Below are 27,145 nucleotides of genomic sequence, written 5' to 3' on the forward strand. Positions count from 1 at the left end.
ATCCCCCCCCACCCCAAGGTCCCCCCCCCTCAGCTTTTGTCCCTCAGATATCCTCTTTCCTTGGCTCTCCTGCCAGGCCCTGCTGGAGGGGCAGTTGAGGGGAGAAGCAAATCAGCAGCGCCCACCCCTGCCCCCCTTCCTCTCCTCTTGTCAAACACCAGACAAGGTTTTTTCCCCTTCCTTCCTGGCTCTGAATGGGCTCATTCTCTTTGGGAGACTTGGCCCCTCTCGAGCCTCCTCCTGGGGCGTGAGTTCTGACCCCCGCTCCCCCCTCATCCCCACTCCCGCTGGCTCCACCCTCTCTCTGCAGCCCACTAGGACTGAGCATTGTCTCCAGTCTGGGTTTCCTCCTGTGATCTGGGATGTGGAGAGGGTGGGCTTGTCTTGGCGGGGGCGGGGGTTGGAGGGGGAGGAGGGATTTTTGTGGAGCTAGGAACCAGCAGTTACCTTGATTTCTTGGAGGACCCCCCTCTGGTTCCCCTACAGGGGCCCAGGGAGAGGGTGGGTTCATGATATCCTTGATTCAGGACTCTGGAGCATAATGCATGAAGCCAAAGCTTCATGGCTCAGTTCCCGTTACCTCGGAATCTCGGGGTTCCTCTTCTGCAAAATGGGGAAGATAACACCCCTCTTCTCTGGCACCCTGAGGCCTCAGTAAGATGAAGAGTGTCTCTCCAGGACAGAGAGAGTGGCGCAGAGTGAGAGTCCTGTAAAGGATGGCACCACTTTCCTGGCTGGATGAACTCTTCTAACACAAGAGCAGGGGAAGGTGGGGCCTAGGGGAGAAGTGACATCTCTAACACCCTGACGGTCTCTTGAAGACTGCATGTGCATGTGCCCGGGTGCAAGCACTCTACTATGTGACTGCAAATGACTCTTGGAGCCAGGTCAGCAGTCTTCTTTCCCCGCAGGGCTGAGAGGCACCTTGACTGGCTTCTGGCCTGTGTGATGGGTGAGGGTGAGGGGCTGGTTCTGCTGGCTGTTCAACTTTTCCCTCATTAGCCCTGAGATGGAAGGTCCTGGGAAAATTGGTTAACTCTCTTGAGCCTCCATTCCCTTGACCCTCACTCTAACTCTAACTTGAGTCTTAGAGAAAACAGGGGTATTGATGTCCATCCTGAAGGGCTGCTGTGTCCCCAGACACAGGAGTATTTCTTTAACGTTCATGACCATGATCCAAGGAATAAATCCATTGTACCTCATCACACCGGACACACATGCCCTTACCCACACTCACCCTTACTACACGTGAGGATGTGATGCGGATCTTTTCTATTCCATTCTATATCTTGAAAAAAAAAAAAGACCTGGGCCAGCCCCGTGGCTTAGTGGTTAAGTGTGCGCACTCCGCTACTGGCGGCCCGGGTTCGGATCCTGGGCGCGCACCGAAGCACCGCTTGTCCGGCCATGCTGAGGCCGTGTCCCACATACAGCAACTATAAGGATGTGCAACTATGACATACAACTATCTACTGGGGCTTTGGGGAAAAAAAAGGAGGAGGATTGGCAATAGATGTTAGCTCGGAGCCGGTCTTCCTCAGCAAAAAGAGGAGGATTAGCATGGATGTTAGCTCAGGGCTGATCTTCCTCACAAAAAAAAAAAAAAAAAAGAGACTTGACTTGATCACCTAAATTGGTTTCATGACTGACCTTCTAATAGAACCTGACCTGCAGTTTGAACATCACTGGTTAGAGCTGGAGGAGGACTTACCAGGGTGTTAAGGAAGGGTAAGCTTCAGGCCCCTCATTTGCATGCATGTGTCTGCTTTTGTATTCATAACTTTGTATTCCTCTTCTTAAAGAGAGTCCCCCAAATTTCATAAGCTTCAGGCCCCACAAAACCTGGATCTGTCCAAGTATAACAAAATCTGAGACCATGTATTAAGCAATCACTATGTGCCAAGTACTGTGCTGAATGCTTCAGGAGCATTATTTCCTATAATCCCTAGCACAGTATGCCAGATGGCTATTTTACAGGTGAGCAGACTGAGACCCAGAGAGGCTCAGTCACTTGCCCAAGGTCACACAGCCAATAAGGGGTGGAGTTGAGATTTGAACTCAGGTCATTCTGATCCCAGAGTGCCCTGTTCTCACGCCCCTACTGTGAAAGTGCCCGCCTATAACCATGCTAGGAATATGGAAGCAGCTTAAGCAACGCTAGCGTCCTTCACTCTCCAGTCCCCAGTAGGTGCCTCTGATCCCCTCTTGACCAACACAGGCGTGCCCTTGGCTGAGGCATGCCAACTCGAGTTGCCAGATTTAGCAAATAAAAATAAGGATGCCCAGTTAAATTTGAATTTCAGATAAACAGCGAATAATTTGTTAGTATAACTATGTCCCATGCAATATTTTGTTGGAATTTCCAACAAAAACATGCCTTCCTTCCTTCGCCCACCCCCAATCCCCCCCCCCCCCCACGGGGCCTTAAGAACATGGTCCGGGGCTCCCGGTGGAATGCAGGGCGGGGAGGTGGAATTGAGCAGGCTAATAAAAGGCAAGAGACACAGAAGAAACCCTGGATGTATGGGGTGCTGAGTGCCCCGGTAAAGAAACACAAGGGATATTCTTGGAAGGATTGAGATGGAAGTCTCTCCAATTTGACTCTCTTCTCCCCCAAACTTGTAGACCCCCTTAAAACCACGCGTTTCAGACTGAAAAAGATACCTAAGAAATTCGAAAAGCTACGCCAGGGAGTCCCGGAAGCCACCAATGAAATACACCACTATTGACTAGCAATTTTACTTAAGGATGCGGTGGGAAAACCATTATTTGATATGAAAACAGGGCACGCGATGGAGTAGGATGCAAACTCGCCAGGAATGTTTACGATAAAACCTGCGACTTAAAAGAGAGTTAAGGATGTCAGCCTAAAGCATTTGCTCCAGACTCCTGAGGGAGGGGTCACGAGCACCCTCCTCTCCTTTTGGGGGTTCTCCTTGGGAACGGGTGAGAACTGCTGCAGGCAGCCCGAGCGTCCGGGCGCTGGGACGGACGCACCCCGGCCTGCGCCGAGAGAGGGAGAAAGTGAAGCTGGGAGTTGCCACTCCCAGGGACTTGCTGGAATGTGGTTGGAGGGGGTGGGGGGGGGCGAGTTGTGAGCGCGCTTGCTCCCAATCACAGGAGGAGGAGGAGGTGGAGGAGGAGGGCTGCCTTGAGGAAGTACAGGCATGAAGTTGTGGAGCTGAGATTCCCCTCCATCGTGCCCAGAGAGCCGAGAAGAGCCCCCCGAGGCAGCCGCCCGCCCCTTCGCAGGGTGCCCTTTCCGGCGCCGAGCGCCCAGCCCCCTCCCCTCGACGCGCCCGGCGCCCTCCCAGCCTGGTCCAGCCGGAGCCATGGGGCCGGAGCCGCAGTGAGCACCATGGAGCTGGCGGCCTGGTGCCGCTGGGGGCTCCTCCTCGCCCTCCTGCCCCCTGGAGCCGCGGGCACCCAAGGTGGGTCTGGTGTGGGGTGGGCATTGAGCAGTGACGGGACCCTGCAGCCTGGGACCCCCGCGGAAATCCTCGGGCCGGCGGGGGCAGAGGGGCCATACGAGCTCCCCGACCCGAAGTTTCGGGCAGTCCAGGCGCTCAGAGCAGGCGGCCCCCGGCGGGGAGGGGGCAAAAGAAGGTGGGACGGGGGGTAATTACACCAGAGCGGCTCTAGATGTCCCATTCAAGGGACTGGCGCTTTCCAGACTCCGCGACGGCTCCGGGAACTTGTCAAAAAAGTTCTCTGAAATTGTTCAGAAAGTTTTCCCTCAAAGGGTGTATTGCATGGTGTGTGTGCGCGTTCGTGTTCCCCCTTCTGAGCCCCCTCAGGCTTTCTCAAAGCCTTTCCAGTTGGCAGCCTCCGCCTCCAGACTGGACTGAGCTGGATTTCTCGGGGGTCTCTTCCGCCTGCCCCTCCCCCTGGCCCCCCCGCCCCCCTTCGGCAGATAGGGTTTAGTTACTCCAGCTTCGGACAGGATCGGGGTGTGGTGGGGGGAGGTGGGGAAAGCAACCTGTCCAGCCGGAGCCGGGGAGGAGAGAGGCCAGTCGGACTGCAGAGTTGCCTCATGCTGGAGTCGGGGGTGGGGGGAGGGGGAGGCGTTTGTTTTGAAGAAGTTTTCTTTAGGGCCAGTTTGGAGACTGTGCTTTATGACTTTTGGAGAGCATGGGCCCCGGAGGGGTGGTGGTGGGTTTCCTGGTCTGGGGCTCAGAATGGGAGAGTTCTAAGGGAGGGATTTCTGGGCAGTTGGAGGCGGGAGGGAGGCTAAGAAATAGGACGGGACAGGGGTATGCGGACGGCTGGGTTGTCCTGCCTTTTTCTTCACGCTGTGTGTGGGGAAGAGTTATGGGGGGGCAGGGTGGGGGCAGTGTGTGTCCTGCGCATCTGTCCATCTGTATGCAATAATGATTAGAGGTAACGTGTGCTGGGAATATACTCTGTGCCAGGCTCTGTGCAGGTGTTCTGCATGTGTTCCCTCCTTGAATAGAACAACCCTATAAGAGAAGTCCTACTAGTATTCCCATTTTCCAGGTGAAAACCTGGACTCAAAGAGGTTAATAAGTAGCAGAGAGTAAGTGGTGGGTCCCAGATTGGACCCCAGGCAGTGCGACCTCCAACCACACATTCGAAATCACTGTATTAATCTACCTTGAACAATGGGGGACGCTGCTCCCTGCATCATGGGGTTCTGGGGAAGACAAAATGAGAGTGTTCTGGAAGTAGTGGGTGGTCTCCATAGGTCGAGGAGTCTGGAGAAGGGGTGGGTGTCATCCTGTCTGTGTGTTGCCCGAGGGCCCTTCTGTCAGAGCATTGCTGTGTTATCTGAGGGGCGTCTATGCTAGGGTGTTCTTGAGTTGTGTGGTCTGTGTGTTTGTGTGTTTGGCCTTTGTGTTGCCAAACAGCAGTCTCCATGCTGACTTGGGGACTCGGCTGAACTCTGCCCTCTCAAGGAACTCCCTCAAGGTGCCGGGCCAGAGCTGCTGTAAACAGCAGGAGGTGGCCCCACACCTTCTTTCCAAGGAAGGAGGCTCCTCTTTCTCGGGAGCCCATCCTTCCCCTCCCTGTTTTCCAGGCGGGTATCTTCACCCCTGACCTTCTGCGGAGAAGGGTGAGGCCAGGCTGGGCTTTCAGGCTGAGCTGCTGCCCTCCTCACCTGGGCCTTCGAATTGAGCAGGTGGAGAGTAGCCGAGTTGCTGGGACCTGAGGGGTCGGTTCTCCCACTGATGACCCGGGCCTCCTCAGGTCTTCCTCACCCCTCAGCCTGCACTGCTAGGTTGTGTGTTGTGCAGGGAATGGTTAAAATGGCAGCGCACCACCCAGCTGCCTGTAGTACCCCCATTATATCCCAGGGCTAATGGCTGCGGCAGGAATGTGGGGGAAGGGGAGACGGAAAGGCCCAGAGGGTCAGCATTTCCCTGGGATCCTTTTTTAGAGGTCAAGGTTTTGTAAAGTGCAACAAACACATCTTCTTTATCTTGCAAAGCTCATAGTTTAATTCCCATATGATTCTCCCAACAGCCTCCTTCCTTCTTTTTACTATACTCAAGGAAAGTAATCTCATTTTAATATTCAGGGAAAAAACGATTGAAAAGATAGGATGAAATGCAAAAAGAGAATTACCCATACTCCTGCTGTATGAACTTCCCAAGCCTTAACTTTTAAAATATATACAGCATGCTTCCTGTGTGCCAGTGCTTCTCCATTACGGTTTCATTTTCTGTCTGCAACAATCCTGTGAAGGAGGTACACAGGTGAGAAAACTGAAGTTCAAAGAAATGAGGTGACTTACCCAGGGCTTCCCAGTGACCCACTAATGTCCAGGGCATTTTTGGACTCTAATGAGGAGGTGTTAAGAGTTGGTCAAAGTCTCGTTCCATGTCCATCCATACAGGAATGGGTTGAGCGAAGCCTCAGGGGCAGCCAGGTGGCTGGACTGGGGGACAGGTGCCACTCTTACTCAGGTGAATGAGCTCCCTTATCTGGGCCATAGAAAGTGGGGTGAGTGGGGCCCCCCTGAGGTCCCCTCTAGGCTTCAGAGTCCTCCCCCTCCCTGTTCAGCCGATGTCTGCCTTCCTCTTGGACCCTCCTGGCATTGCAGGGGGCTGAGGGCAGGAGCGGGGCAGAGGCCAGTGGGACCTGCAAGGCGGTGGGTGAGGGAGACAGCTGGAGTAGAAGCATGAAGGACCAGTGTGGGGCAGGGGTTGGGGGCTGGTGTTGGGCCCAGGTAGTTGTGCCTGCCCCTGGGTGCTGGAATGATCTGGAAAGAGATCCCCCTCCTGGCCCTTGACCTGTGGGAAGCCCCCCTGGGGTGACACCTCCGTCTCTTGCGAGACCCCTTTCCCTCCCCACCCCTGGGAAGAGAGCGGAGGTAGGGCCAGGGGTGTGTACTCTCAGGGAGTGGGAGAATTATTAGGGCCAATGTTGGTGTTGCCCAGCTTTGTTGACAAAGCCCTGTCATGTTTACAGACTGCTTTTTGATTCATTATCTCATTTAACTCTCATTTAACTTCCCTGCAGAGAGTAAGAGTTGTTATTGTTTTATTATCCCCTCCCTACAGCCAAGTTCAGGTCAGTGAATATTCATTACTAAGTCACAGGCATGGCCAGGCAGAGAGATGAATCTGATTTGGCCTCTGCCCTGGAGGTCCAGGGACTTGCTCAAGGTCACACAGTGAGCGGCCCAGCTAGGGTTCTGGTCTGATGACCCTGAGCTCAGGCCCCAGGTCTGGTATCAGGCCTGATACACCAGGGGTGTGTTGGGGGTGAGTCCTGGCGTCACTAGAATGGGATCTGGCCCGTGGGTCTGGGGGAGGTGAGCTTTGGGGATGCGGGTATGTTCATGGAAACCAAAGGAAATATTGGCTTTCTTGTTGGTGAGCAAGAGAAGCAGCTGAGGCTGACGGCTGGTGGGGAGCAGAGAACCCACTTGAGAGCACCCCCAGAGCTGGGACCAAACGCTGATCACTGAAGTCCAGCCAGAAGGACACGGGGGACCCTGACCAGCCTCTAAGCATAGGGATGGACACCATGATCTCAACTGGTCCCTTTTGGTTTGGAAATAGTTGATTGGAGTTCATTCGTTTATTCGTTCTTTTGTTCATCTGGCATACACTTACCCAGCGCCCGCTGTGTGCCCTGCCCTGGCTCTGGGCTGGTCCTGCCTCACGCTGACTTTGCTCTGGAGAGCTGGGTGTTGGGGCTCCTGAGGGGCAGGTGTCCTGGAGTCAACAGAACTCCCCTGTGTGGAACAGGACGTCCTGCCCTCCAAGAGAATCAGTGGGGGCGGGGTGGATGTGGGGACTGTGGTGAGGACTGGGGAGGGGGAGGTTGGTGAGATGGGGGGAGTGGGAGGGCCTGTGAAGGGGAGGGAGGTGGACGTAGGGGAGGTGTCAAGAGGGCCTTTTGGGCTTCATGTCAGGTTGATGGGGGTATCGGGCCTCCAGCTCCCTGGGAGTAGGTCTCAGGGTACCAATGTTACCACCTGTTATAAACACTTAAGAGTTTTAATCAGACTTAAGTGAGACACAAACTCACTAGTGGGGCGGGGCTGCCACTCTTTCTGGTCCTCCCGCCCAGCCCAGCCACCCTGTGCTGCCCAGAGCCTGTAATGTTTATCAGTGGCATCAATAGAGTTGGTGTATTTACCTTTGTGAATACAAAGGTGTGGGGTGAATTTGTGTGTATGCAGTTAGGCCTCGTGGAAGGAATGTGGGCTCTAAAGTCAGATAGATGCGAGTTCAAATCCTGCCCCTATCACTGGCTCACAAGCTTTGTGATCTTGGGAGAATAACCCATCAGCCTCAGTTTCCTTCTTTGCAAAATAGAGGTCGCAGTCCCAGGCTCTAGGGGATGTTATGATGCTCCACCTGGAGTGCCTGCTGGGCACACAGTAGGCGCTCAGTTAATGCTGCTGCCCCCAGTGTTCCCATTGTTGTTGTTTTCCTATTGCCTGGCTGCCACAGCTGGTGTCCCTTAGAGGCGGCAGAGGGCCGCAGGGGGTGGAGACAGCCCTTGCCCCAGCTCTGCCTGTCCCTGTCCCTGTCCCTGCCCCTGTCCCGGGCTTGGGCCAGGGCCTTGGGGTCTGGGCCTGGAGACAGCTGTGCCTACAAAGCAGCTGAAGCTGCCGAGGCCGGGGGAGGTCCTGGCAGTGGGGCGTTATTTTGGGCCTAGCCTGCCACCCCCAGCTCCTGTTTCTCTTGGGAGTCTGGGGGAAGGGACCCTTGAGTTCTATTTCTGGGCCCTCCCCTTCCTCCCTCTTTGCTTCCTTCCCTATCTGCCCAGAAGGGTAGGAGCGGAGACCACTCTGGGTGTCGTTGGGAGGCTGCCAGCTCATGGCCATTGGCCTGGGCAGGCACCCCGGGGTCTTGCTCCACCAGCCTTTCCCTAGTGTTCTGGAGGCGGGGGGTATCTCTCGTTACCCGCCAGGATTTGACCTTAGGCTCCAAGTTGCTGGGAGAGCAGGAGCCCTGGTGTCAGACCTTGAGGTCAGCCACTCTGCTGTCCCCTGGATCTGCATGGAGTCCGTGGGAGGTGGAGTGGAGACCAACAGGAATTCCAGGCAGCGCAGGCGCCTGTGGGCCTGTGTATCTGGGGGTGCCCTCCACCCGCCTCCCCCTGGCACACCCTCCTGGGCAAGACGCGCGCGCTACGTGATTCATCTTCTCACCAGAGCAGAAAAACGGGTTCAACTGGGTACCTTAATCTCGCCCCCTGCTGTCAGGCATGGTGCCAGCTGCTGCCCAAAGCGCCCCTCACCAGGGGAAGTTTACCCCTTGAGGTGTCCCTGGGCTTAGTGGGCACTGCTGGTCTCAGGGACACCCGGCTGGGGTCCAGGTGGGCTGGGCTAGTGGTTCATCTTGATGCCCCTGGGCTGATGGTTGGCACCGGGCAGGTACACAGGACTGACGTAGTGCCCTTGTGGCAGGAGTTTCGTGGCATAGATTCTGCCTGCTGGTTCTGGAGTCTTGCCCTGAGGAGGTGGCAAGGGTGAGGGACCAGCGTAGAAGCCTTCGGAGCAAGCGTCACTCTGCCCAGGATCTGCAGCCTGGGTCCGGATGCCCATAGTTGGGGTCTGATGACCCTTTTCTCTGCTGGGGGAATTCCAGAGGTCCCTACAGGGACCAAGCCCCCAGTAGTCTCCATGCCCCAGCTATGACTCCAGCTGACCCTCCTTCCCTACTCTCTGGGTGGCATTGTGGGGGTGGGTATTCCTTGCCAGGAGGTTGGCATGTGGGTGGCATTGGAATGGGGTGGGGAGAATGCCCTGAGTTTGTTTGCTTGGGAGAGGGGCAGGGGGTATCCAGAGGATCCATGATTCATCATCGCCTCTCTTGGGGGATTTTTACCCCTTGGCCCTGAGTCGTGCCTTTGGGACAAAGGGAGGCTTTCTTTGCCAGCCAACCCTCTGAATTGGGCGGGCAAGCTCCCTAGGGCTGGCACGGTGGGGCCCCCTTGGGATGCTCAGGATCGGCTGAGTCAGAAGGAGCCTCTCCCCTGATTTCTCTCCTCTTCCCAAACTTGTGAACTTTCTTTTGTTGTTGCACCTTCTGCAGGTGCAAGGGACATGGGAGGAGGGGTCCTTCAGTTGTGCTTCCTCGCAGTCCGAGATGGCACGACTGTGGGGACTGAGTATGCAGGAGGCGGCCGGGTTGGAGAAGCTCACCGGGCAGTGTCCTCTGACCCATCTCCTCCCTCCTGCCAGTGTGCACCGGCACAGACATGAAGCTGCGGCTCCCAGCCAGTCCCGAGACCCACCTGGACATGCTCCGCCACCTCTACCAGGGCTGCCAGGTGGTGCAGGGTAACCTGGAGCTCACCTACCTGCCCGCCGATGCCAGCCTCTCCTTCCTGCAGGTGAGGCCCACGAGCAACCTGGCCAGGCCCTGCCTCCAGCTGGGCTGAGCCCTCTGCTTATAGATGGGTGGTAGAAGAGGGTACCCCTGCCCTATATTTCCTCTCTTGTTGTGGTTCCTCAACTGAGAGGTCCTTTCTGATGTCTAACCCCTACCCGCTCTGCTGCAAGACCAGCTGACTCCCTCTCTATAGCGTGGCTGGCTGTGGACATATCTGGGTGGAATGCATCTGTTCCTTTGCTAAATTTTTTCCTCTCTTGCCAGCATTATCACTCCCCCCTGTCCAACTGCCCCAGCCACTGTCCCTCTCCCGCCTGGAGTAGTGAAAGGGCTGGTGGGAGATGTGGGTTCCAGGTCCAGTTCTGCCACTGACAAGCCATGTGAACGTGGTCTAGGCCCTTGGCTTCACTCGGTCTGTTTTCCTATCTGTATATTGGGAGCAATAGGCATGCTCTGACTCCCCCTGGGGGCCCATTTTGAAGATCAAATGGGAAATGAAAGGGTCATGAGCAGGAGGGAAAGCGGAAACCAGCCTGCTGGGTTGTGTCCACGGTGCCCCAGAGTGGGGCCACATGTGCGATGCTTGGTCTCTTGAATCGCAGGCGTCATCTCGTGCTGGCCTTTCCTTTTACAGATGAAGAAACTGAGGTGCAGGAGGGCGGGGCACTGGCTCACAGTTTGCAGAGTGCTCCCCGCCCCCCCCAGCCATTATCTTTCTTGATCATACAAGAATCTGGTTTGGGGAGGTGGGGACTGCGGCCTTGATCTCCGTTTTATGCATGAGGGAGCAGGACTCTTCAGTGGCTAGGGGCCTTGCCCAAGATCCCCAAGCACTGGGCAACCCTGGGGAGGCCTTGAGGGGGCAGCCATGTTCCAGGGCCCAGGCCTGTCTCAGCCCTGGCCTGTCCCCTCCCAGGATATCCAGGAGGTGCAGGGCTACGTGCTCATCGCTCACAACCAAGTGAGACAGGTCCCACTGCAGAGGCTGCGAATCGTGCGAGGCACCCAGCTCTTTGAGGACAACTACGCCCTGGCCGTGCTGGACAATGGACACCTGCTGGACAATGCGACTTCTGCTATAGGTGCTGCCCCAGGAGGGCTGCAGGAGCTGCAGCTTCGAAGCCTCACAGGTGGTCATCGTTATCATTGACACTTTCTCTTGGTTACTGAGAGCTCACCAGGGCCCTTCTGGATGGGTGCAGGTGGAGCTAGGAAAGGTGCCCTTGTCAAGGTTAGAAAAAGATTTCCCTTCTTCGCAGGAAGTCACAGCTTGTGCCCACACAGTTTGATAATTAGGATGCAGGCTGCTTCTTGGTTGAGTGCACATGTGCAGTGAACAACCTGTGTAACTGTACATGGCAGCCCTGAGGCTGACAGTGTCCCAAACTCTGTGGACAGGTGCTTTGCATGCATCGTCCCTTTTCAGTTGTGCTATAATATTGCAAGAGAAGCATCGATGTTATTCTCATTTTACAGATGAGAAAACTGAGGTTTACAGCGGATAAGTGACTTGCTCAAGGTTACACAGCTAGTTAGTGGTAAGGCTGGGTTTCAGACTCCCGAGTCTCTCTTTTAACCACTAAGCAGTGTGCACAGAGTAGAGGTGGGAGGAGAGGAGAAAGTGACTTGGACATCTGGACCCTGACGTGGACAGCTCACTCCTCCCTGGATCTCAGTTTGTTCATGTGTGTGTGGGGTGGTATTGGTAGGGCTGAAAGAGGCTGAAGGTGTCTTCTCTGTGCCCCAGGGAAGCTGGGGCATGTTTAAGAGGCTGGCTCCGCTTTTAGAAGGCAGACAGGCCCCAAGGGAGGGCAGAAGGTGACAGACGGGGAAAGCAGCCCCTGATTATTGCCTGCCCCACAGAGATCTTGAAGGGAGGTGTCTTGATCCAGCGGAACCCCCAGCTCTGCCACCAGGACACGATTTTGTGGAAGGACATCTTCCACAAGAACAACCGGCTGGTCCGCACGCTGGTAGACACCAACCGCTCACGGGCCTGTAAGCCACGCCCCTCCCTACCTGTAGCCTCCTCTCTTTCTCAGACAGCCTAACGACCCCCAACTCCTGGGTTACATCCCCCCGCCGCCCTCCCACCCCCACACTCACACCACCCACTTCCTTTTCTCAGTCCCTCCTGCCGTCTCTTGCGTCTCTTCATCTCTGTGGTCCTCTGTCCTGTCTCCGTCTGCTTCTAGATTGTACCTCTGTTTTTGGAGTCCTCTTTTCCTGCCTGGGTCTCTCCCTCGCTGTGCATTCTGCCTCCTGGTCTCTCTCTCTCTCACTGTCTCTCTGTTTCTTTCCCCAGGCCAACCCTGTTCTCCAGCTTGTCAAGACTCCTACTGTTGGGGAGAAAGTTCCAAGGACTGTCAGAGCTGTGAGTCTTAGGGAGGCCCAGAATCTGGGGGGCAGGGGCTGGGTAGAAGCAAGGTGACAAGGGAGGGGGGGACCAGGGCTTGGGTGTCTTCCCTCGGGCAAGAAGTCTCCCCAGAAGGTGCTGCTGGTGAAGGCCGGGTGTTGGGGCTGCCACCCAGCCCTCATCCTGCCCTTTGTCTGACAGTGACGCGAACTGTCTGTGCTGTTGGCTGTGCCCGTTGCAAGGGTCGGCAGCCCACCGACTGCTGCCACGAGCAGTGTGCTGCCGGCTGCACCGGCCCCAAGCACTCCGACTGCCTGGTACGTGCCCACTGGGCCCCACTCCTCAAGGGGTGCAAGGGGAGGGGCACCCCACCTGGGTCTTCCCTCTGGCCCCTTGGACACCAGGGAAAAACACCCCAGTGACCACCAGCTGCCTGTCCCCCCAGGCCTGCCTCCACTTCAACCACAGCGGCATCTGTGAGCTGCACTGCCCAGCCCTGGTCACCTACAACACGGACACCTTCGAGTCCATGCCCAACCCTGAGGGCCGGTATACCTTCGGCGCCAGCTGTGTGACCGCCTGTCCTTGTGAGTGTCAGGGACAAACAGGGTGCTAGTAATTTTGCTGGGGAGGTTGGTTTACGTAAATAGGAACATGTCGTGGGTATTGTCTGCCCCTTGCTTTGGAGAGCGGGTCATGACTGTTCGTGTCGAGCTGCCTTGTTCTTTCAACAGCCGTGGAGCAGGTAGCAGCAGAGAGCAGCTGAGGGCCCAGCTCGGGAGCCAGACTGCCTGGGTTTGAAACCTGGCTCCACCACTTACTAGTCATGTGACCTTCTTGCTGTGTCTCAGTTTCCTCATCTGTAAAATGGGGGCAGTATAGTCTCAATTTCATAAGGTGGTATAAAGTTTGGATGAGTTAATATTCATAGGCTCTTAGAACAGTGCCTGGCAGATACTAAGTGCTCCTAAATGTTAATTTTTATTGTATAGTCTAGATAGATCTGAGTTTTATTTAACAGCTCCCCTATTTACCGATGGGCATTTAGGGACTGATCTCGGACCTGGGGTCCCCTTTCCTCCTCTCACGGGAGACAGGAGTGGGCTCCTGGGTCCTGGTCGTACCCTCCCCGTGGTGGCTGACAGTACAGAGTGTAGAGCCAGACCGTTTGGGTTCAAATCCTGGCTCCTCCACTTACTAGCACAATGACCTTGAGTAATTTACCTAAAACTCTGCTTGGGTTTCCCTCTTGGCAACACGGGAATCTAACTGTCTATCACTGCTGTTGTGAGGAGTAAATGAATTTCGCGTGCTCAGACATGCAGTCAGGGCATTTCAGTATTGGGTGATATCATTCTTATTGTACTACCTGGGCATGGTGACACTGCTCATGGTGGGGCGTGAAGGGCCAGAGCACGTGTACACATGATCCCGATCTCCTCAGACAACTACCTGTCTACGGACGTGGGATCCTGCACCCTGGTCTGTCCCCTGAACAACCAAGAGGTGACAGCTGAGGATGGAACACAGCGGTGTGAGAAATGCAGCAAGCCCTGTGCCCGAGGTACCCAGTGGCCACCCCCGAGCCAGGCTGCAGTTCCTTACCCTCTGCACACCCAGCCTGGCCTCGCCCCCCTTCCTCCGACCCTCCTAGGACCCAGTCCTTTCCTCCCTGTCCCTGGCCTTCCCCAGATCAGTCTCACAAGTTCCTCCATCTCTCCTGCCAGTGTGGGGAGGGGGCCTGTGGCCCTAGGAGGGGCCTGTGGACGGGACCCCGGGGGGTTTGAGTTCCTGGTGCCCCATGTGGGGGCTGAGATGGTCCCTTCCCCACCTGCCCCCCTCCCCACAGTGTGCTATGGTCTGGGCATGGAACACCTGCGGGAGGTGAGGGCGGTCACCAGTGCCAACATCCAGGAGTTTGCCGGCTGTAAGAAGATCTTTGGGAGCCTGGCGTTTCTGCCCGAGAGCTTTGAGGGGTAAGGATACTCAGAGTGGCACAACGGGCTGAGGCAGCATCAGGGCAGTCACTGAATCCTGAGGACCCGGAAGTGGCAGCATCTCTGGGGGATGGTGGGAAACAGAGGTGGGAGGCCAGGGATGCCAGAGGAAGCAGGTGGGAGACCAGAGGGAGCAGGGACTTTGGGGGGGCTTATTTTCATAAACGACATGTTATCCATGAACATGCACTTGTGTGGGGGTCAAGCCATCCAGATAAAGTGAAATTCCTCTTGAGTTCATTGTAGCTTCATTCATAATAGCCCCCCGTTATAGGAAATAATGCAAGTGTGTGTCAATAAGTGAGTGAATAAATAAATGGTGGCCTGTCTATACGACGAAATTCTCAGCAATAAAAAGAAACGAACTACGGATGCACACAACTTGAGTCTCGAAAACATTATGTTGAATGAAATAAGCCAGACAAGAGAGAGTCTAGGCTGTACGATTCCCTTTCTGTGAGGCTCTAGAATAGGCAGAACCACTCCGGTGATAGAAATCAGAACAGCAGTTGCCCTGGGGTGGGGGCACTGGAAAGAGAAACAAAGGAAATTTCTGGGGTGATGGAAATGTTCTGTACATCAACAGGAGTGGTGGATACATGCGTGAATGCATTTGTCAAAAGTCGTCAAACTGTACACTGAAAATCTGTGCATTTACTGTATGTGAATTGTACTTCAATAAAAATGTGTATTAAAAAAAGGAGAAAATTCCCTTCAATACTTCTGCCCCCTCTACTCCCCTTTCCAGAGGAGACCACTGTTGACAGTTTGTGTGCGTTCTTTCTTTTTTTTTTTTTTTTGTGAGGAAGATCAGCCCTGAGCTAACATCCGTGCCAATCCTCCTCTGTTTTTGCTGAGGAAGATCGGCCCTAAGCTAACATCTATTGCCAATCCTCCTCCTTTTTTTCCCTTTTTTCTCCCCAAAGCCCCAATAGATAGTTGTATGTCATAGTTGCACATCCTTCTATTCTAGTTGCTGTATGTGGGACGCGGCCTCAGCATGGCCGGACAAGCAGTGCATCGTGCGCGCCCGGGGTCTGAACCCGGGCCGCCAGTAGCGGAGTGCGCGCACTTAACCGCTAAGCCACGGGGCCAGCCCTGTGTGTGTTCTTCTAGCCCATTTCCACGTACATAGACACACACACAGAGAAACATGGTTCTAGTAATTTTGCTGGGGAGTTTGGTTTATGTAAGTGGGAGCATACTGTGAGTATTGTCTGCCCCTTGCTTTGGAGAGTAGGTCATGACAGTTTGCGTTGAGCTGCCTTGTGCTTTCAACAGCCGTGGAGCAGGTGGCAGCAGAGAGCAGCTGAGAGCCCAGCTCAGGAGCCAGACTGCCTGGGTTTGAAACCTGGCTCCACCACTTACTAGTCATGTGACCTTCTTGCTGTGTCTCAGTTTCTTCATCTGTAAAATGGGGGCAGTATAGTCCCAACCTCATAAGGTGGTTATAAAGTTTGAATGAGTCAATATTCATAAGCTCTTAGAACAATGCCTGGCAGATACTAAGCGCTCCTAAATTCGTTTTTCGTCTATGGTCTGGATAGATCAGGATTATATTAAAGAGCTCCCCTATTTACTGATGGGTATTTAGGTCATTTTCAATTTTCGCTTTTACAGACAGCAGCCTTGGACATGCCTCTGGGAACAGGGGCCAGTGTCTCTCTAGGCCACATTCCTAGAAGTAGGATTTCTAGATCAAAGGCTATAAATACTGTTTTGCTAGATCCTGCCAATCCAGGGACTGGGCTTTGAAGCTCAGGATGGGAACAGCCGGGTTTGGTGGGCAAAGGGTTTAAGTGAAGTCATTAATAGAGAGGAGGGGAGAGGAGGGTGGCAGGGCCAGCCCCGGGGGTCATGCTTACGCCCTTCCTGGCTGTGCTGACTCCTCTCCTAATCTTCCTTCTAGAGACCCAGCCTCCAGCACTGGCCCCCTACAGCCTGAGCAGCTCAGCGTGTTTGAGACCTTGGAGGAGATCACAGGTGGGCTCTGGCTCTGCATCCTGCTCCCAAGGGGCTGGGAGTCCTCGTCCTGTCCCCACACCCCTAGCCTCACCCTGTGTCTGTAGGTTACCTGTACATCTCAGCGTGGCCAGACAGCCTGCCTGACCTCAGTGTCTTCCAGAACCTGCGAGTAATCCGCGGCCGAGTTCTGCATGAGTGAGCACCAGGGGAGGGGGCCTGGGAGAAGCCTTGGGCCGGGTGGGTACTCCAGTTCCCCAGGACTCCAGCCCAACCTTTCCATGGGAGTTTGCAGAGTGTGCTGGGGACGGGAGGAAGGGGAGGGCAGCGCTTGCTGACCAGGGAGGTTCGGCGGCGCGCTGTCCACCCTGCAGCTGAGCACTCCCCCTCCCACAGTGGTGCCTACTCCCTGACCCTGCAAGGGCTGGGCATCAGCTGGTTGGGGTTGCGCTCGCTGCGGGAACTGAGCAGTGGGCTGGCCCTCGTCCACCACAATGCCCGCCTCTGCTTCGTACACACGGTGCCCTGGGACCAGCTCTTTCGGAACCCCCACCAGGCCCTGCTCCACAGTGCCAACCGGCCAGAAGACGAGTGTGGTAAGACAGGGAGCCCAACGCTGCATGCTCCCCGTCTGCCAGCACACAGGAGTGCCCACGGGCCCCTAGCAGCGGCAGTCTTGGACTTGTACAGACTGCCTCTCTCCGGTGCACCATTCTTGACACAGCTCTGCCTGGCTTGACCTCTTGGCATGGCTTCTAGCTGGGTCCTGCCACACTGTGTTGGCGTCCCTCCCTTCCCTTTCCTCTCTGTTCCTGGAACCTCAGAACTCTTTCTCTCCTTGCATTGCCCAGCACCTCTCCCCACCTCTCCAGCCCAAAGTGCCCCCCACAGCCTCTTCCCCTGCTTCCCGTGGACCTGGAGCCTCCCTTAAGAGTCCCCTCTGCCCCCTTCCTCCTCACTGCAGTGGGTGAGGGCCTGGCCTGCTACCCGCTGTGCGCCCACGGGCACTGCTGGGGTCCGGGGCCCACCCAGTGCGTCAACTGCAGCCAGTTCCTTCGGGGCCAGGAGTGCGTGGAGGAATGCCGAGTACTGCAGGGGTATGCAGGGCGGAGGAGGCGGGCAGCCGGAGGGGTGCAGAGGAGATCCTTCCAGATCCCCTCACTGGCCGTCCCCTCTCTCAGGCTCCCCCGGGAGTACGTGAAGGACAGGTACTGTCTGCCATGCCACCCCGAGTGTCAGCCCCAGAATGGCTCAGTGACTTGCTTTGGATCGGTGAGGTGCTGGTGGGCTCAGAGCTGGGTGGAGGGAAGCAAGGACTGGGGTGCGGGGGGATTGCCAGGGACCTGGCTGAGTCTGGTAAAATATCCCTGGAGAGGGCTCCGAGCTCAGACCTGAGCAGCAGGGGGTGGAACAGCAGGAGGGTGGAAGGAGGCTGGGATCCTGGGGGCTGCAAGAGTTGTATAGTGGACTCTGAGACTCTTGGGACTATGCAAATGTCCCAGGGAAGCCTGTGTTCTTGGCTGTGGCTGTGCCAAGGTGGTTAGACCTGTGGGCTTAGGCATCAGACTACCTGGATTCAAATCCAGGCCCTGCTTCCAACTTTGGTTTGCTCATTTGTAAAATGAATATTATACTAGTACTTACCTCACTGGGGTGTAGAAAGAATTTCTTAAAATAGGGTTTGGCACAGTGCCTGAGCACGGGAAAGGCTTTCTACATATTAGTCACTATTATTATTTGTTGTTATACCTTAGGTAACACACTCCCCTCCTAGGCCTCTAGTTCTTCACCGGAAGCCGTCAGCTTGGGGATAGCTTTGAAGGGGGGGGCTGAGTGAAGAGAAGGGGCGGCAGACGCAGCAGGTCTGGGGCTGTCCCAGGAGCCGGGTGAAAGTGCTGCTGAGTGGCCACGGGAAGCACGAGGGGGACCCGAGGGCCTGATTCTGCTGCCCTGGGGGTGTGGGTGCCAGCTCCCTACAAACGCTTCTTTCCCTCCCAGGAGGCTGACCAGTGTGTGGCCTGCGCCCACTACAAAGACCCTCCCTTCTGTGTGGCTCGCTGCCCCAGTGGTGTGAAACCTGACCTCTCCTTCATGCCCATCTGGAAGTTCCCAGATGAGGAGGGCACATGCCAGCCGTGCCCCATCAACTGCACCCACTCGTGAGTCTGAGGGCCTTTTCTGCAGAAAGGAGGGCTTCATTCCAGGAGCCTCTCTGGAGCTCTTATTTTAAAAGGGGGACAACTCTGCCTTTGTTTACCCTGAGACTCTTTTTCATATCTTTTTTTTTCTGATCACAAAAGGAGTACATTAAAAATTTTTTAATTAAAACATGAAATATAGGGCCGGCCTGGTGGCTTAGCGGTTAAGTGCGCGCGCTCCGCTGCTGGCGGCCCGGGTTCAGATCCCGGGCGCGCACCGACGCACCGCTTCTCCGGCCATGCCGGGGCCGCGTCCCACATACAGCAACTAGAAGGGTGTGCAGCTATGACGTGCAACTATCTACTGGGGCTTTGGGGGAAAAATAAATAAATAAAATCTTTAAAAAAAAAAAACATGAAATATAAATGAATGTTGCTAGCCCTTCTATCCCCGCAGTTAAAAATTTGTAATATTTTTCCTCCAGTTGTTTTTATCTGTGCACATCTTATATATTATTATTATGACATATAAAATATGTTTAAATATATATATAATTACTCATCAGTTGTTTTTATCTGTGCACATTCTAACATATATTTCTTTTTACTAAAATGGGATCATACATATTTGTAAATTGCTTTTTTTCACTTAACAGAGTCTTGCAATGTTTTTCCACGTCCTAAGATGGTGATCTACCCTATTGGTTTTATTTTTTTTATTTAGTTGCCTTTAATTACACATGAAATACATGAATACATCCTTGGGATGAACGTTTTCAGCAATATAAAAGTATAAACATTGCAAACAAATGTGCCCTTTCCTTCCACTGTCCCCCCCACCCAGTCTCTCCCCTTCCCAGGGAGAACTACCAGATTCACTCTGGCTGTGCATCCTTCTAGGCTTTTCTCTACACATTTACATAAACATATATTATATTAGGTTGAGTCATATAAGATTGCTGCTTTTGTAGTTCAAAAATGATCAAGAGGGCCGGCCCCGTGGCTTAGCGGTTAAGTGCGCGCGCTCCACTGCTGGCGGCCCGGGTTCGGATCCCAGGTGCGCACAGAGGCACCGCTTCTCTGGCCACGCTGAGGCCGCGTCCCACATCCAGCAACTAGAAGGATGTGCAACCATGACATACAACTATCTACTGGAGCTTTGGGGGAAAAATAAATAAATAAATAGTTAAAAAAAAATGATCAAGAAATAGCCATTTCATATAGTTCAACTCATATATAATCAATTTTGGTTTTTGTGTGTGTGTGAGGAAGATCAGCCCTGAGCTAACATCTGTCGCCAATCTTCCTCTTTTTGCTGAGGAAGACTGGCTCTGGGCTAACATGTGTGCCCATCTCCCTCCATTTTATATGGGATGCTGCCACAGCGTGGCTCGACAAGCAGTGCCTTGGTGCCCGCCTGGGAGCCGAACCCCCAGCCGGCGCAGCGGAGCACGTGCACTTAACCACTATGCCACCGGGCTGGCCCCGTGTGTGTGCATTTTTTTTTTTTTAATTTAATTCTTTTTTTTTTTTTTTTTGTGAGGGAGATCAGCCCTGAGCTAACATCTAGTGCCAATCCTCCTCCTTTTTTCCCCCCTTTTCTCCCCAAAGCCCCCAGTAGATAGTTGTATGTCATAGTTGCACATCCTTCTAGTTGCTGTATGTGGGACGCGGCGAGAAGCGGTGCGTCAGTGCGCGCCCGGGATCCGAACCTGGGCCGCCAGTAGCGGAGCTCTCGCACTTAACCGCTAAGCCACGGGGCCGGCCCTGTGCATTCTTTAATATGTAAATAGGATCAGAGTCTACAAATTGTTCTTTGCTCCCTGCCCTACTTTATATATCTTGGAGGTCCTTTCTTGTGAGTGCACGTGGATCTACCTGCTATTTATTTTTAATGATTCAGTCTGCAGCATGGGTGTAGTATTACTTAACCGCGTCCCTGTTTAAGGGATATTGATTGAGCTTGTTTCCTTTTTTTTTTTTTTTTTTTGCCACTTATTGCACTTGAGCTCCACCTACAAGTGAGCATCTTGTACATGTGGCCCAGCATACAGGTGTAGGCACTTTTAGGGTATATCCTGAGAGGTGGAACTGCTGGGTCACAGACATTATTTAATAGGTTTTGCCAAACTGTCCTCTGCAGAAGTTGTGCCAGTTTACTACCTTGGCATTCTTTTATGGGGGGAATAGTCGAGCTTTTGGACTTGATCCTTTGGGTGCCCTCCACTTCCCACCCCCTACAGTGAGGTGCAGGGGAGCAGGGGGTGCGGGTTTGCAGGCTGGGGAAGGAATCCCCTTGTGGGATGGTAGAAAGAGCGCTGGTGACCCTGAACCCAGTTTCTGCTGTTGTCAGATGGGGATAATAACCCAGCCACACCCACCTCTGGGGTTGTTATGAGGCTGGAGTGAACCCAGGAGGTGGATCCCCACCTTGTTGACGGAACTCTCTCTCTCCTACAGCTGTGTGGACCTGGACAACAAGGGCTGTCCCGCTGAGCAGAGAGCCAGGTCAGCCTGATCCCCAGGACGCACCCCATCTTGTCCCTCAGTCCCCCACCGGCCCCTGGGTGGTCACTGCTGCAGGGAGGGGGTCTCCTGACATGACACATGTCCCTTGCCAGTCCACTCTTGCTCTGTTGATCCTCCTCTCAATTCGCTTCAACAAAGTGGACGGAGGACCTGCTCAGGGTGCTTGGGGGAGTGGGGAACCGGAAAAGACAGCGCAGACACCCAGTACCTCCCCACTCCAGTAGGTAGATGTCTCGAAGGGACACAGGCAGGCAGCGTTCAGCTCCCTGGGACTCATGGTAGACTGAGAAGAGAGTGCAGCTGCAGCGCTGAGGAGGGAAGGATGAATTCTTAATGGGGAGGCGGGAGGCTTCAAGGAGGAGGTGGCATTTGAGCCAGGCCTTAAAAAAGGGGCAGGTATGTCACTCGCATTAGGGGGAAAGCAACCAGGTGGCATTTTGGGGGAGGGGTCAGGAAAATCGAAGGTGTTTTTGCTCAAAGCTTCTGGTGTGGTGGGCCATTGAGTAAGCACAGAGAAGGGAGTAAGGCGTGAAGTCTGAGTCAGGTTAGGGCCAGATCTGGAGGGCAGAGGCCCTCCCTCACCACCAGGCCACAGGGCTGGACTTGGTTTCTGGGCAGTAGGGAGCTTTGGGAAGGGCTTTGGGGAGAAAAACAGATTGGAGTCTGTCCTAGGCAATCATTGTCCATTAAACAAGCGTTCACTAGAGATCTGCAATGTGCCAGCCCTTGGCTAAGCAAGGGAGGGGCAAGGATGACCACAATGTAGGGTCAACACCCAGGAGCTCCATCTGTCCTCGGATGAGCCAAGTCATGAAAGACGATCCCACTGAGAAATGGTAGTCCAGGCAGGAGTAACAGCCTGTGCAAAGGCTGGGAAGTGTGGAAAATCATGACCTATGAGTGAAAAATTTGGCTAGATCAGAATCACTGGGTACACATTCCAGGGCCCCACCCCATACCACAATCAAAATCTCTGGACATGGGGCTCCAGACTGGTGCATGTTAACAAGCTCCCTGGTGATCTTAGTCAGGAAGTTTGAGAATCCTAGTGTAGAGCCATGGGGAAGAGCATAGACAATTTGGAGATGTGGGTGGAGAGGGCTTTGAATGCCCAGCAAGGAGTTTGGTCTTTATCCTGGTGGCAGTAGGCAGCCAAGGGAGGTTTTAGAGTAGGAAAGAGAGGATCGGAGCCTGTGGGTCATCCTTCCAACTTCCCTTTTCAAATGCCAGTGACCTCTATGCTCCTCCCTGGGGCCCCTTCATCCCTCTTGCCCCAGACTAGTCCCCAGTCCCTGACCCTGGCTCCCACCCCCAGCCCTGTGACGTCCATCATTGCTGCCGTGGTTGGCATTCTGCTGGTGGTGGTCATTGGTCTGGTCCTCGGCATCCTAATCAAGCGAAGGCGGCAGAAGATCCGGAAGTACACGATGAGGAGGCTGCTGCAGGAAACGGAGGTGAGGCGGTCTGAGGGCCTCCCTGCCGGCCTGGGGTCTGCGGCCCAGCCCCAGCACTGACACACCGCCCCCTCACCCCAGCTGGTGGAGCCGCTGACGCCCAGTGGAGCGATGCCCAACCAGGCTCAGATGCGGATCCTGAAAGAGACAGAGCTGAGGAAGGTGAAGGTGCTTGGATCCGGAGCTTTTGGCACAGTCTACAAGGTCAGGGGTGGGGCCAACGTCTTGGGTGGGCGGTCCCAGAGGATCGGTGGGGTGTGGCCAAGGGTTCCCTTGGGGAAGACAGCCAAGAGCTGGGGGTCGTGCTGTTGAGTAGGGCAGTTACAGAGGCTGGAACAAGGGGAAAGGGAGTGGAGAGTGGGGCTCAATAGTGGGGTTGTTGCTCAATGGTGGGGTTGGCTCAAGGGTGGGGAAGGGTATTAGGAGCACAAGTAATGACCTTCTGGACTGACTGCAGGTTGGATCTGGCTGGCCCTCTTCCTTCTCACATCCTCCTCTTTCTGCCCAGGGCATCTGGATCCCCGATGGGGAAAATGTGAAAATCCCAGTGGCCATCAAAGTGTTGAGGGAAAACACATCTCCCAAAGCCAACAAAGAAATCTTGGACGTAAGCCTCTCCACCCTCTCCAACCGGGAGTACAGGAGGGACCCCCTGGCTGCTGGTCTGGGCTCTGGGCTCTCTCTTCCCTTGGGTTTGGGGAGACACTTTGTGATTCCCCAAACCTCGACTCTTAACCTCCCCAGTTTGTGGGCCATGGTTCTGGTTTGTGATGGATGGGGTTGGATTGGGTGAGGGTCCCTAGGCTGCCTTGGCCCTCAGGAGGGGTGTGTGGTGGTTGGGGGTTTGTGGTCTCCCATACCCTCTCAGTGTGTACCCTTGCCCCCAGGAAGCATATGTGATGGCTGGTGTGGGCTCCCCATATGTGTCCCGCCTCCTGGGCATCTGCCTGACTTCCACAGTGCAGCTGGTGACACAACTTATGCCCTATGGCTGCCTCCTGGACCACGTCCGAGAACACCGTGGGCGCCTGGGCTCCCAGGACCTGCTGAACTGGTGTGTGCAGATTGCCAAGGTATGCTCTTAGGGGGCCTGGGCTCTGCAGGTGCCCTTGGGGGTAAGCCTCTGTCTCCACGCAGGGCTAGGTTGGGGAGATTTCCTGGGAGGGTGTGGCCAGAGCGTGGTCCACATGGATGCCTCTGATCCCAGGGGATGAGTTACTTGGAGGACGTGAGGCTCGTGCACAGGGACCTGGCTGCCCGGAACGTGCTGGTCAAGAGTCCCAACCATGTCAAGATTACAGACTTCGGACTGGCTCGGCTGCTAGACATTGATGAGACAGAGTACCACGCGGATGGGGGCAAGGTTAGAGGAGGGAGCAGATTGAGGCAAGGTGGAGTGGGGTCTGGCCTCTGGGAGAACTCTGAGAACAGCCACCTCCCCACCACACCTAGTTCAAGGACTTCCTCCTCTGATCTCCCAGGTACCCATCAAGTGGATGGCATTGGAATCCATTCTCCGCCGGCGGTTCACCCACCAGAGTGATGTGTGGAGCTATGGTGCGTGGTGGGGCGGGTTGGGAGGGGTGGACAAGGAGTTGTGGCCCTGGGGGAGATGTTGGTGGAAGGATGAGAGCCAGGATGGGGAGAATTAAGAGACACCTTACCGTGAATGTGAGAGGGAAGGGAGGGGCTGCCAGTACCTCAACCTGCCAGGGTCTGTGCACTTCCCAGGGATTGGGGAACGACTGGGTGGCTCCTGCCCCTTGGCATCGCATCCCTCCCCTCCTTCCCCTGTGGTACCAGGCTGTTGGGCAGAGGCTTTGGGGCTCAGTACACTAAAGCTCCCTCTGGTTCTCCCACCTCTTAACTTCATCTCTGCCCAGGTGTGACTGTGTGGGAGCTGATGACTTTTGGGGCCAAACCTTACGATGGGATCCCAGCCCGGGAGATCCCTGACCTGCTGGAGAAGGGGGAACGGCTGCCCCAGCCCCCCATCTGCACCATTGATGTCTACATGATTATGGTCAAATGTGCGTGCTGAGCTGTGCCAGCTGCTTGGAGGAGGGGTGGGAGGTCCTGGGTGGAGGGGCCTACAAAGGGCATGGGAGGGGGCCAAGAGCAGGATGTGGACCCAGGAGCCCTGGTATGGTTAAAGGAGCCTCAAAAGGGTCTCGCTTCCCTTTTACAGTACCAGTCCAGAGGAGCTCTAGAGGACCAGCTCGAAAGAGACCTATATGCAAAATAAAAGGGGATACTAATAGAGATTCTCAAATGTTCTGGCTCAGGCCCTGAGTCTGGTACCTCTTCTCTACCAGCCGAGGGCTCTGAACTCTAGTAACTGGGGGTGTCTAGACTAGACTGCAGAGGGAGGGAGCGGGGCGGCACGCAGGCTGCAGCCACAGCTGAGATGCTGAGCTCCCTCCCGCCCCCAGGTTGGATGATTGACTCTGAATGTCGGCCGAGGTTCCGGGAGTTGGTGGCCGAATTTTCCCGCATGGCCAGGGACCCCCAGCGCTTTGTGGTCATCCAGGTATTGGGCATTTCCTCCCCATCCTTGCCTATGACTTGAGAGTGCTCTCCTGCAGAGGGTGGAAAGGGAGATGACTCCTGGGTCCCAGGCCTCCAAGCCCAGCCCTGGCCTGACTCGTCATCCCTCTTGTCCTCCCTAAGCCTTCCTGGGAGGCTGCACACTGGGCTGGGGAGAGGCTGCCATCCTCTGTCTCCCTCTTCCCCAGAATGAGGACTTGGGCCCTGCCAGCCCCTTGGACAGCACCTTCTACCGCTCGCTGCTGGAGGATGACGACATGGGGGACCTGGTGGATGCTGAGGAGTACCTGGTACCCCAGCAGGGCTTCTTCTGCCCAGACCCTGCCCCCGGTGCTGGGGGCACAGCCCACCGCAGGCACCGCAGCTCATCCTCCAGGGTCAGTGCCCTCGTTCACACTGTGGTGGGTGGATTTGGTTACGTCTCCCGACCCCAATGGACTAGGGTCCCTTTCTCTGATGTCCCCCCAACCATCTCCTCTCATGGAGACCCCATTATCCCTAACGAGGATTCCTACTGCTTTCCAACCCGTGACCCCATTCTCTCCACGGTGACTGTGTCATAACCCAAAGGTGACTTCTGTTCATCTCCTGTGACCCTGTCACCTCGTGGAGTCTCTATCCCAGATCCATGAATGACTCCCATCATGACCTTTTCTTTCGTCCCCAGAGTGGCGGTGGTGAGCTGACACTGGGGCTGGAGCCCTCCGAGGAGGAGCCCCCCAAGTCTCCACTGGCGCCTTCAGAAGGGGCTGGCTCTGATGTGTTTGATGGTGACTTGGGAATGGGGGCAGCCAAGGGACTGCAGAGCCTCCCCCAACATGACCCCAGCCCTCTACAACGGTACAGCGAGGACCCTACAGTACCCCTGCCCTCTGAGACTGACGGCTACGTTGCCCCCCTGTCCTGCAGCCCCCAGCCCGGTATGGAGTCCAAGCCTGAGCTGAGAGATTGGGAGGTGGGGGAGTTGGGGGTGCTTGGCCCAGGGCCCACTATGAGGGCAGTGGTAGTAGCCGGGACACATGGGTTCTGTCCCCTGACAAGCCCCCTTTTCTTGCCTTTTCAGAATACGTGAACCAGCCAGAGGTTCGGCCGCAGCCCCCCTCACCCCTAGAGGGCCCTCTGTCTCCTTGTCGACCTGCTGGTGCCACTTTGGAAAGGCCCAAGACTCTCTCCCCAGGGAAGAATGGGGTTGTCAAAGACGTTTTTGCCTTTGGGGGTGCCGTGGAGAACCCTGAGTACTTGGCACCCCGGGGCAGAGCTGCCTCTCAGCCCCACCCTCCTCCAGCCTTCAGCCCAGCCTTTGACAACCTCTATTACTGGGACCAGGACCCATCAGAGCGGGGCTCTCCGCCCAGCACCTTTGAAGGGACCCCTACAGCAGAGAACCCGGAATACCTAGGCCTGGACGTGCCAGTGTGAGCCCAAAGGCCAACTCTGCTGAGGCCCTGCTGAGCCTTCAGAGTGGGGAAGGCCTGCCTTCTGGCCTGCGTTGGGACCAGGCGGGGAGAGGGCCCTTGGACCACTTCGAGGGGAGCCCGCCATACCAGGAACTTTCTTTCCTCCTCCAATTCCCAGGTGGCTCAGAGGGGCCCAGCCTGGTTGGAAGAGGGGGCAGCACTGGGGAGTCTTGATTGATTTTAGAGTCCTGCCCCAGCAGACTCTAGGGTCCAATGGATGCCACAGACACAGTCTGCTCATCTGAGGGAGCAGCTCAGCCTGGCCCTCTTCTTTCAGATCTTGGTCACTGAAGGACTGAGGGAAGCTGGGCCTAGGAGGGGAAGGGCCCAAGGGAGTGTCTAAGAACAAGAGCAGCCCACACAGACTGTCCCTGAGACCCAACTCTGCCCCCAGGAAGAAGGGAGCAGCAGGAGCCCCCAGATCCAGTGCTTGTACAGAGTGCTTTTCTGTTTTGTTTTTACTTATGGTTTTTGTTTTTTTTAAGATGAAATAAGGACTCAGGGGAGAGTGGGTACTGTGGAAGGGAAGGGGTGCCCCTGGGTTTCGGGGAGGGATGGCCCTTCTCCACACCCACTTTCTCCATTGGCAAATATATTTTGGAAAACAGCTGGGCACCAGCCTATGTCGGGATGGCTCTGTGCCATCCCTTACTGCTCACCTCCTGACTTAACACTCAACTCTTCTTTTCCTGGAGGGAGTGGATAGGAATCTTCAGCAAGTTTGAGGAGCCTCTCTTCCAGTCTCCTGGCTTTTGGGTTGGGGGGATCTGGGAGTTGGGATTCTGATCTGAGAGCCCTTTGACAACCAGATCATTCTTGCTTACCAAAAAATGAATTCCTAGGGCCACCCACCAGAATGGGATAATTTCCCCCTCTGGGGAGGGGCA

At 55.3% G+C, this 27,145-nt stretch overlaps 1 protein-coding gene across 1 annotated transcript; it reads left to right on the forward strand.

Annotated features, from left to right (window-relative positions):
* The first annotated feature begins 3,146 nt into the window (after nt 1–3,146).
* ERBB2 (erb-b2 receptor tyrosine kinase 2) lies at nt 3,147–26,865 on the forward strand. Its single transcript, XM_004434565.3, has 27 exons — nt 3,147–3,431; nt 9,668–9,819; nt 10,735–10,948; nt 11,682–11,816; nt 12,124–12,192; nt 12,376–12,491; nt 12,620–12,761; nt 13,619–13,738; nt 14,024–14,150; nt 16,081–16,154; nt 16,241–16,331; nt 16,530–16,729; nt 17,098–17,230; nt 17,315–17,405; nt 18,132–18,292; nt 20,732–20,779; nt 22,116–22,254; nt 22,336–22,458; nt 22,763–22,861; nt 23,142–23,327; nt 23,462–23,617; nt 23,736–23,811; nt 24,138–24,284; nt 24,687–24,784; nt 24,990–25,178; nt 25,469–25,721; nt 25,865–26,865. Exons 1-27 carry the CDS (start codon nt 3,359–3,361, stop codon nt 26,218–26,220), a joined length of 3,768 nt encoding a protein of 1,255 aa, XP_004434622.2. The 5' UTR covers nt 3,147–3,358; the 3' UTR covers nt 26,221–26,865.
* Nucleotides 26,866–27,145: the final 280 nt, after the last annotated feature.

Source organism: Ceratotherium simum, chromosome 16 (genome assembly GCF_057802395.1).
Source record: "Ceratotherium simum simum isolate JZ-2026a chromosome 16, ASM5780239v1, whole genome shotgun sequence".
NCBI lineage: Eukaryota > Metazoa > Chordata > Mammalia > Perissodactyla > Rhinocerotidae > Ceratotherium > Ceratotherium simum.

Excerpts from the sequence above, each read along its gene's own strand:
- ERBB2 (XM_004434565.3), top strand. The coding sequence starts at position 3,359 with ATGGAGCTGGCGGCCTGGTGCCGCTGGGGGCTCCTCCTCGCCCTCCTG. Across the intron at positions 12,762-13,618 it reads CTGTGTGACCGCCTGTCCTT|ACAACTACCTGTCTACGGAC; the intron begins GTGAGTGTCAGG and ends CGATCTCCTCAG. Across the intron at positions 23,618-23,735 it reads ACCACGCGGATGGGGGCAAG|GTACCCATCAAGTGGATGGC; the intron begins GTTAGAGGAGGG and ends CTGATCTCCCAG.